Here is a 10855-nt window from a genome sequence, read left to right as displayed (position 1 = left end):
TTGGGATCCCCTAGCAACTGGGAGACCGTATGTTAGTGTGGCAACAATAAAAGGTATCCTGGCGACGAACTATGGAAAACTGTCCATGGATAAGCGGATGCGGCGACTGCAGGAGTACTCAACCACCCTCCATTTTTCCTTTTCAACTGATCACAATAGAAAGAATACTGAATTAAAAGCACAAGTAGAAATATTTAAACCAAGGCACAAACAGAGATGACTCAAGAAGAGTTAAGATTAAAGCATATATATGCAAAATGCAGTGTAAACAAGTGGTGCGTAGACTGCAAAGAGGCATGCACATCAAAGTTAGGTAGTCTCAGTGTCTGTCTCTCTTGTCAACAAGAACAGGAGATCGCTAAACCGAGGAGGGAAGTAGAAGAATTAGCAAAAGAACTAAAGGAGATGACAAAGGAAAAACTCGAAGAGAAGAGAATACAGGATGGAAAAGGAAATTGGGAACCTATGAAGAGAAGTTGCAAACCTTAAGAGAGAGAAACAGGAACTGAACAAAGACATAGTAGAAAACGGAGAAAGTATAGTGGAGATTAGAAAACAATTGCTAAAGACCAGAACCGAAATGAAACAGACACAAGAACTAGACAAGGTACAAAGAAAGAGGCTTACAAGAATAAAAATGATGAATTCAAGAGAGCTGATAGGAACCAGGAAACACAATTGCCCCCCAAAAGGAATCGATAGACTGAATAGATTTGCTGTGCTCTCGGAAACAGAAGAGGAAACAATCTTAATTGGAGACTCGTTAGTAAAAGATCAGGGGTTAAATTTTGTGGCAAAATAATAGAAGAGGAATGTTCATTCTTACCCAGGTGCAGTAGCAAAGAAGATATCCGAGGCAGTGAAAAAAATCAAGGTGAATAATAGAAAAAGTGCAATCATAGTGTAGGGAGGAGGAAATGACTAGTTTCTAAAAGATGGAAGAACTGACCAGACAGAAGTTCTTGTAGCTATCCCAACAAATGTTGTAGAGAACATCCGTGAGTAAACTGATTATGACATTCTTAAGGAATTCTGCCCAGAGCCATTGTAATCCACTACTCCCTTAGCCTTAGCAAGGCATTTGGAATCAATGACTGACTGGAATAACACCCTGCTCAGGTGTTACTGTCCAATGAGGCTTCAGAGTGATATAAAAGACTTGAACTAAATATGCCACGAACTTCCGTGAGTTAAGCATTCCGTTCTTGCAGAGCTGAGCAGTTTGTTCTCTTATTTTGTGACTAATTGACAGGGTTTTTCAACTCCTTGAATAAGGAAGTGTGATGGCTTTGAGTAGTGGTGCCGGAGGGTAATTTTACCTATGCGGATGTCACGAGGGTCAATGAACCCACTAAAAATGACCTTAATTTAGGGAATAACGTTCAAACATGCTAACAAGTAGCAAACACGCACACGCACACACACGCACACCCCTATATATATATATATAAATATACTATATATATATATATATATATATATATATATATATATTATATATATATATATATATATATATATATATATATATATATATATATTTGTCCTTGCTGGGCCCAATCCCTTTGTCCTAAAGTACGTCTACAAAGTGATGGAAGCTTGCTCTGAGCTTACAATGGTGGAGAACGCCTGTTCAGTTGGAACTTGAGTTCTCAACTTTTATATTACCGTTAATCTTAACAGTATTATTATAATTATTATTGTTATTATTATTGTTGTTCAAAAGATGAGCACTATTCATATGGAAGAAACCCGCATGGGCTATTGACTTGAAATTCAAGCTTCCAAAGTAGGTGGTGTTCATTAGGAAGAAGTAAGAGATGGTGGAGCGAAATAACAGAAAGAAGAGATCTCACTCATTAAAAAGAATACTTTATTAAATTAGTAAGTTGTTAAGACCATTGAAATGCAAGAAAAGCAGTATTTGGGTAGCAATGAATAGTGTCTGTGCTTGAACTTTTGAAGTTCCAAATGAACGACCTGTAACTTTAACTCAACACAAAACACATTTTTCAGACCTTTTTAGACTCTCCCATAGACCTTTCCTATCTCTCTAAGAAGAAGAAGAACAACAACAAAGTATTTTGTAAGCTATTCCCTGAGTAAGCGGAAATAGCAGTGATCCTGTGGAATTCAAGATACATTAGGTCTTGGTTCACTTAAGATCCTATCAACAGCAGCTCGCTGCTGCCTACCAGTAAGGATATCTTGAAGTAATCCTATAACATATCCACCAACTCCACGATTCTGAAGTTTATAAATAGTAAGTGTCTTGTGGTTTAGTCAATCGAAAGCGGCATTAAAATATGTTTAAATTATTCTGCACTCAAAATCCTTATCAAGCTTCTCTTGCAAATGGCATATCAAGCCGAAAAGAGCATGGCAGGTGCCTAATTGTCTCCTGTATGCATAATGCTTATCAGCTAACAATCCTATAGATTCCACATACTTTTATAGTGGTTAAAAGATAAGTGTTTCTGCAACTTTACACCAAACTAGCCACTCTTCAATCTGTATATTGCAAAATAAACTTTTCATCCTTTAAATGATCTGAGAATACTGTCTTTAAAAGTATAAATTCCCTCCATGTTACATCTCTTTTAGTTCTGTCATAAGTTTCATCAGCGTCCATGCATATACAATGCACAAAATTTTCCTCCTGCTTTCAAACGCTTCACAGTTTTAAATGAGTACGTGATCCAACTATCTGTTATTTGTCTCAGTCAGCACTGTTCTTCCCAGGTAAGTCATTCTGTCTCCTGTTCTACCTTTTGAATCGAATTTATCGCATTCAACTGTCCTGGCATTCTTCAAAGTTCCTGTATCACTTTTACCTTATAAAGACGAACGATGGATCCCTTCATCTTCTCCTGAGGAAACGTTCGTTGTTCGGCATATGCAATACATATTTAGACGTCAAAACTAATGATAACCTAAAGGTTGAGAAGTTAAGTCCCAACTGAACTGGCGTTCCCCACCACTCTAAATTCAGAGCAAGGATCCCTCACGCTGTAGATGCACTTTAGGACTGAGTGGTTGGACCCGGGCTGGATAATGCCAAGTCAAAGCGTCGAAACATCACATTTAGACGACTGTTGTCACATAAATTTTTTTTATACGTATTGCATTTAATATATACATGTGTGTGACTGCTACTTGTCAGTATGTGTGAACGTTATTCACTAACGTGGAGCCATCGACCCCTTGTGACAAACTGCACAGGTAAAATGAGGCTCTCGGTTCCGTTTCTCACAACATTCACACTTCCTTATTCACAGAATTGAAAAACCTTGTCAATTAGTCGCAATATACGAGAACAAACTGCTCGGCTCTGAAAGAACCGAATGCATAACTCACCGAGGTTGGTGGCAGTTTCTTTTCAGTCTCTTGTATCAGTCTGAAGCCTCATCAGACAGGAACACTTGGGCAGGGAAGCCATCAGGGATGATCTCAGATAAATAGACCTGGGAGACCGTGGCTGCGGCAGAAGAGGAACTGAACAAGATTAGAGAAACGCTTCTTCCATCGTTTTCATTCCATTCAGGGGATGCCCTAGAGCTAAAGCCCGTGCCAGGACAAGACTGGTGTGATCTAGGAAGAAACAACTTCGTCATTCAATCATTCAGCATGGATATCCTTTGCCAGATTCTGGGTCTACTTTTCCTCGTAAGTTATCAAGACATGCATTTGTACACACACAGAGAACCTATTCTTTTGCTGTGAATAGGAATTCGTCTGAAATCTTTGTTGGTTCATCGTGCCTTACTTGGGAGTTCTAATTATTCACTGTTGATTGTCTTGTCTAGTTTAGCAGTGGAGAGAGAGAGAGAGAGAGAGAGAGAGAGAGAGAGAGAGAGAGAGAGAGAGAGAGAGAGAGAGATTATCTTAGTGACATTTTTATCACTTTCCAGATGGTACTTCGGGCAGAATCCATGAGCTTAGGGTAAGTAAATTCTATTATTTTCATAATTCTAAATACTTATACTTCATTAAACATATCGAGTTCGGGTTCTGAAATCGTAACTTAAAGGTTTTGATTCTTTTTATACCATTTCTAAACTTCTCTCTTGTTATAAAATAGATGGGATGAGGAATCTTTGACAGAAGGAGGCCATGATGTGGATTGGGTGGGATGTGGTAGTAATTTAGGAGCTCCTTCTGTAGACCAGCCATGGTCAGAGGACAACTGGAGGGATACTTGGTATAATGGTAAGTAGAAATATTTGTGCTTATTTCCATAGTAAAGTTAAATAGAGTGGAGCAGAAATGAACAAGCTTTCCATTTTTTGTTAAAAACTGGGTCTGTATTCATTATGCAAGAAAGGCTACAAAATTAATTAGCTGTAAAGATACAAGGAGAAAGTTGTCAATATTGAATATTGAAAAATTATCCCAAATTACTGTTTAATATTCATGTATAAATGATAGTAAAACTTGTATTGTAAATTACTGATCATTGTACTACAGAAAAACTTTGCCTTAATTTAGACGTGTGTTCAGTATTTACAAATGTTTCTTATGAGTCTTGCAAAGCATATATTCACACCATTTCTTGTATGATCTTAGACAATGAAGCAGTTCTATTGGAGCCTGGGGAAACTGCAACATTCTCTTTCACTTTTGGGAAACAAGAAGCATCGAAGTACGTGGAATACAAGGTAAGACTCTGAAAAGAATCTCTTCTGGTAGTCCTGAAAAAAATCCCCAATATGTTCATTTGACTTAACCAAAGGAAGACGAATTTCATATGGGAAACGACTGTAAAAGATGGTTCAGTTAAGAGTCCATCTGGAACAACGTTCAATCTTCCCTTCACTAATTTTTTGTCATTTCAGATCTCCAGTGTTAGAACTCTTTCTTCTTATTCATCTCTGGTGTTCACCTGTGACATGAAGTCTCTATGGAATTCGTCAGACTACAGCAGTGGAAAAGTGACGATAGGTTACGGACAAAAGACCTTGAGGTAATTTTCAGCTCGGCAATGATTCTTGAATCAGGGAGGGTTGTGGTTTGGAAGGAGTCTTTTTCTGCGTAACTAAGGGCAGTGTTTCATTTACCACTAATGATTGTCATAGGATAATGTTATATATACATACATACATACATATATATATATATATATATATATATATATATATATATATATATATATATATATATGATATATATATATATCGACATAAAAACGGAAACGGAACAAAAGAAGAAACCTTCTCCTACCAACCATAATAGGGTTCAAACCCATTGATGTCAGTATATTAGGTAATTTTTCTCCAAGTCATTGGAGTAATTGGTAACCTGAGTCGTACTCGTGTGGATGGGTTCAAATCCCACCTGATTAGGTTAAGGATTCTTTATTTATTTCTAATGTGGATTCTAGGCCTTTGGTGAAAGTAGTGTGAAGAAATAGACATGATTAGAGGCCATTGTGACTATTACAATTAAGGTTTATTTTGGTAGACTTTGCAATGAAACTCATTCCCTGAAGGACGAACAGGCCGGAGACTCTTTGAGGATTTTGGCTGAGAATATACTTCCATCATATCATGGAAACATCCACTGCAGAATTTACGCTAATTGTAAGTCAAGTTATTTCTGTACATATTTCCTTTTCGCCTTTTCTCTTTGTTTTAATGCCTTCTCAATATTTTTTTTCTGCTGCATGCACGTCTATGGTAATATACTCTCCTTTTTTTCGTCGTATTAATGTTTCTTACAAAGCATTTGCTGAAAATGGTTTGAAGATACAGTGATAAAAAATAAGGCTTTTAGTTGCTCATAGAATAATTCTTTTGATTTATAGAGTAAAACAAAACTTTTAGTAACTCATAGGATAAATATTTTGACATGCATTGTTGCGACTCAAAGGCTAAAACAATTAAATAACTATGTATGAATTAGATCTTTATAACTGCCCTTGTCAAATTCGCATTTCTTTCTTGCTTCTTTTTTTAGCCTGTGGCAAAAGAAACACAAAAAGAATTATCACAGGAACAGAAACACTGCCCCACGAGTATCCCTGGCAAGTGGGACTTATTTTTAGTAAACTGGATCCTAACGTATTTTGTGGAGGATCCATCATTGGCCCTTATCACATCCTTACAGCTGCACACTGCATCGACATACCAAACAGCACATAGTAAGAGTATCTGATGTCATAGTCATTGCTCCATCTAGAAAATTTTCCATTTAGAAAGGATACTTCAATTCAGAGATCATATTTCTATGGCTGAACCCTTTACAAGTTGCAATTATAAGAAGACTTTGTTTTTATCAGATGTGTGATACCTTTCAGAAGCCACTATCTAATAGGCTCTGTCTGTTGAGAAAAAGGAACTCAGAGCACGGGCAAAAAATCTTGGTCTTGACTGATGGATTGATTTCTCTACTCATTACTTCATTCATTGAATATCTTTATTTTTTTGACAGTGGGTCAAGTTTTCGCCCACTGGCGGTTGTTGGGTTGCATGACTACAGGAAGCCATTAGCTGCAACTAAGTACCTCAACATTGCTAAGGTAATTGTGATGTTTGTCCAGTGCCGTTCATGCACACAAAACAGCTACATCTTTGTTGTTCGCTGTAATCACATTGTCGATTTATTTAAACCCGAATAGATCTGAATTTCTTTCAAGTTCCTGTTTTACCATTTATGCTTTTGTCAGATATGTAAACAAGGACTATTTCAAGAGTGAAGAATAATGAGTCACTCATCAAGGCAAAGAATCTCGTGTTTACTAGAATATTTTAGCTCTGTGGTGAAAAATATTTGAAATTCGATTTTATTTTGAAGTACCAAGCAGTAGGTCTTCAGTTAAACATATTGCTATTTTGCCTGGCTCGAACCTTAGAGGAGGACCCTTGTAAATCAACTACGAATCTTAACTTAAGTAGACATTCCAAGCTTCTTTAGTTTTGTTTCTTAAGGATCAGGCGAAGGGGAATATTTGTATGTAGATCTGGATGACATTTATGGAAGAAGAGAACATTGATGATGATAATGGTGATAGTAAAACGAGCACGTGTCTCAAATTTCAAGAAAACTGGGACAGGCCCACGAACATCCTTTTCTACCGAGCTGCTCTTGGAGACAATGAGGGTACTTCAAGAGAACTAAAGCTGGCAGTTCAGGTGCTAAAAACATCTTTGGACTTCGAATAACCACTGTAGTGGCGAGAAACACTCTTAAAAGTTTAGGAAATCTGAATCACTTTACAAAACGGAGAGGGACTGATGATTGATGTACACAAAGAGAAGCGAATAGGAACCGAAAGTAAAAGTAATAAAATTAGAGATCTTGTGATGGTCAGCTCATACTCAAGGCATCAAGAGTTCACAACTATATATTCAAGATTTGATCTGCTTTGGATACAGAGTGCGGGAGGAGGAGTGCTTACACTAGTGACAAAAGAAGTACCTTCCATATTGGTTGCCAACCTTGCGCTAAACCAAGGTGCTGCAGCTGACCATGGATATGCATGAATCCGGATGCCTCCTATCCAGTACCTGGACAGCTTTCAATGATGACGGCCAAAACTGAACGGAAATATGCATGCCCTATTTTAAAATGCTTCTACTTATTTCCCGGTTCATTATTATTACCTACATATACATAGTGAAGCCATTCATCTCTCTAATAAACCTTGTAATGTCAAAGGCGTTTTTCACAGATGACACTTCACCCGGCATATGACAGTAAGACCTATGTAAATGACATTGCAATTCTCAAAACGGAACAGCCAATCCCTTTCGATGTCAAGAACACTGTTTCACCAATCTGCCTTCCTGAAGACCCAAACAATAAGTACGACAACACTGAGGTCTTCGTCTGTGGATGGGGACAAACGATTGGAAGTAAGTTCCTGATTATCATATATCAAGCTAATAGTAGATTAACAGTTTATAATTCCCAAGTGAAGAAACAATATAATTAGGAGATTTACAGAATTTGCTTTCCTTAACATGTACAGTCTTAGCCTAAACAGTGAACTGACACAGTTTTCTGATTCAGAGGTATTTATACAAGATCTTCAGAGCAAGGGACACAAGTTCATCAGTCATGGCTCAATAATGGGATTATCAGGAATAATTAGCTAAAAATCCAAGACATGGACACCTTGGGCATTTTATACTAAACTATTAGCTGAAAAATCAGAAATCCCAAACAATTGATTAATGGGAGGGAACTGTGACACACTCGTTTTTCTAGGGGTCAGTCAAACACAGATATGTCTTGGGAGAACCAGAGGCTTCACATACGTATAAAATATAGTATTTACCAATAACATACAATCTCAGAGAGATCCGTGACTTAACTTAGCTTAATCAAGCAGTTTTTATGCTCATATTAAAACTTCATATAAACAAGTAATATACAAAGCAAGCAGTTATACATGAAACGAAGTTCCCTATACATGGGGAACCTTTAATGAAAAAGATTGCTAATCACTTTTCTTTTTCTCTTAGGTGATGGTAGCTCTAACTCGCCTGTTCTTCTTCATACTGTAATGACAACAATGACCAATGTAATGTGCAATAAGATGGTTTCTCCTACGTTTTTCATTCCTGATGAGAAAATTTGTGCTCGTGCGTCTGGAAAAAGCCAAGGCTTGTCCTGTAGAGTAAGTATTTTTTCGTGCACATGGAATAAGCCTGAGTTTCCACATGTATAAGGTATGTTTTAATTATACCTTTCGTAAAGCTAATTTTGCTAATGTTATGCTTTCTGATGCTTCTTCTAAAGGTTTACTTTGTATCTGCGCTTTTTTAGACTTGTAACAGATAACTTAATAAAACTCGCACCGGAAGTCTCTTCAGAATTCTTGCATGAAGCGAATGAAAATGTCACCTTGGTGAGAGTTATTAATCCTAAGTGTTAATGAATGGGATCCTGTAGTCCAATAGTATCCAAAAGTACTTCTCACTGCAGGGAGACTCAGGAGGCCCACTAATGTACCAGCATGGAAGCCACATGGATCTGATCGGAATAGCTTCTTCGGGGCCACAAGGATGTTTGAGAGAATTTCCAAAATTTTTCACTCGAGTTACCAGTAAGATATTAACCTCCAATGATTTTCATAACTGATGTCTTCCTTGGACCATTTATATATGATATAATGTCATATCAAACCCATATCAGTAATTATTGTAGAACTAATTAACACAGCTTGTATCGATGAATCCATGAATCGTGGCAATTCATGACCATTTCTTTCAACTTTTCAGGTTACTTGGATTGGATCAGGCTCCAAATGAAACAACCATGAATTCCACATTATCTTTACTGATGTACTTTAACAATTTTCTGCTATGCAACGAAGATGTAAAATCTTCCTGAATAAATTTATCAGCATTTTGAATTGCATCATTTTCCATCATTCAGTCTGTTGGTGAAATATCAGTTTATTAAATATAAAAACATAGCCTGTTATCATAATTAAACAGTTACTGGTGCAGACTAGCCAGAGGTTTCAATAAAAATTCCAAGGCTGTTGTGGCTCAAATCATGACACATTTCATAACTTGAAATTATTTTGGCTGTAAAGTAGTGGCAATGACATACATAAAGAATGCCAGTAATTCTATGTACGTATGTATTCATATATATATATATATATATTATATTATATATATATATATATATATATACTATATATATATATATATATATATATATTCATATAAATATATATATATATATATATTATATATATATATATATATTATATATATATATATACACAAGCGTATATATATTATGCTCGACAAATATCTAAGCTGCACCACAGACCATCCATGATTGGAACATGCAAAATATTCTGGAAGATGCATTAGCAATTGTCTGGTATACAATAGAGGTGCCTCACACTGAGGGACCTGTGGAAACCCGAACAAGCTGTAAGGTCTTTGTAAAGGTCTGTAAAGTAAGTCTTGAGAAGGTATAGAGTCTCTCTCTCTCTCTCTCTCTCTCTCTCTCTCTCTCTCTCTCTTTGTGAATTCTTTTGTCCTGTTGGGTTCGTAAACATAGTATACATTTAAATATAAAATAATCGAGGTTTCAGTCCTATAGCATTCAAACGAGCTGTGAAACCCCGTTCTTAGGCAACTGATAATTGCCTGTTCTAAGAATATGTTCGTTTACAGAAAAGATGTTTTTGTTTGTTTCTTTTTCCTTGGTTGTTTTGGTTACAGATAATGCATTTATATACTAAAACAATAAAAATTTCAGTCCTATGGTGCTCGAATGAGCAGTGAATCCCATTCTTAAGTAATTAATAATGTTCGCCTAGTTGGTATTGTAACAAATCTTGTCACAGCCTTATCAAGACAAATTCCCCTTACGTCACTTTGCCCTTTTTGATAAATAACCTTACTGAATCTGATGATGACATATGAATTTAATGTCAAAATATACACGCACCCATGTCAGCATATTGGCTAACTATTCCCTCCAAAACATTCTGTCCAGAATCCCATAAAACCTTTTATTAATACTTCTCATGTATATGTCTTAATTGAAGTGTGGTATTTAGACTGAGTGAATCTGTCGAGACTTCTGCTAATTAGAAGTCAATGATTTAAGTTTGATAAATACCAACATCAATCACAGAAGTTTGCATAGAAAGTTTAGCTAAATAGCAGATGTGTATCGCAGATGTGTTTTAAACGACAATGAATTTGAAAGGGACACGCTTGAAATTATTATAGGCATTCTGTCTGAAAGAGTCACTCAGACTGATGGCTATTTTATGTACTTGAGAAGAAAACCCTTACAAATTTAACCTCAAATAACTGAATCTTGCAGTCTGCTTAGGTAGCTTACTCCCCAGTTTGTTCAGTTGTGTCTGCAAAAACAT

The 10855-nt window shown here is 36.5% G+C and overlaps 1 protein-coding gene across 1 annotated transcript; it reads left to right on the top strand.

Annotated features, from left to right (window-relative positions):
- The first annotated feature begins 3504 nt into the window (after nucleotides 1–3504).
- On the top strand, nucleotides 3505–9343 carry LOC135220355 (brachyurin-like). The gene is made up of 12 exons (XM_064257574.1): nucleotides 3505–3666; nucleotides 3912–3943; nucleotides 4082–4209; nucleotides 4567–4658; nucleotides 4836–4963; nucleotides 5461–5579; nucleotides 5956–6139; nucleotides 6430–6517; nucleotides 7670–7853; nucleotides 8466–8620; nucleotides 8929–9049; nucleotides 9225–9343. The coding sequence occupies exons 1-12, from the start codon at nucleotides 3628–3630 to the stop codon at nucleotides 9263–9265; spliced, it is 1311 nt and encodes a 436-aa protein (XP_064113644.1). The 5' UTR covers nucleotides 3505–3627; the 3' UTR covers nucleotides 9266–9343.
- The last annotated feature ends 1512 nt before the right edge of the window (nucleotides 9344–10855 follow it).

The sequence above is a fragment of the Macrobrachium nipponense genome, chromosome 1 (genome assembly GCF_015104395.2).
Source record: "Macrobrachium nipponense isolate FS-2020 chromosome 1, ASM1510439v2, whole genome shotgun sequence".
In the NCBI taxonomy this organism is placed as follows: domain Eukaryota; kingdom Metazoa; phylum Arthropoda; class Malacostraca; order Decapoda; family Palaemonidae; genus Macrobrachium; species Macrobrachium nipponense.
This window is presented reverse-complemented; position numbering and strand designations above follow the sequence as displayed.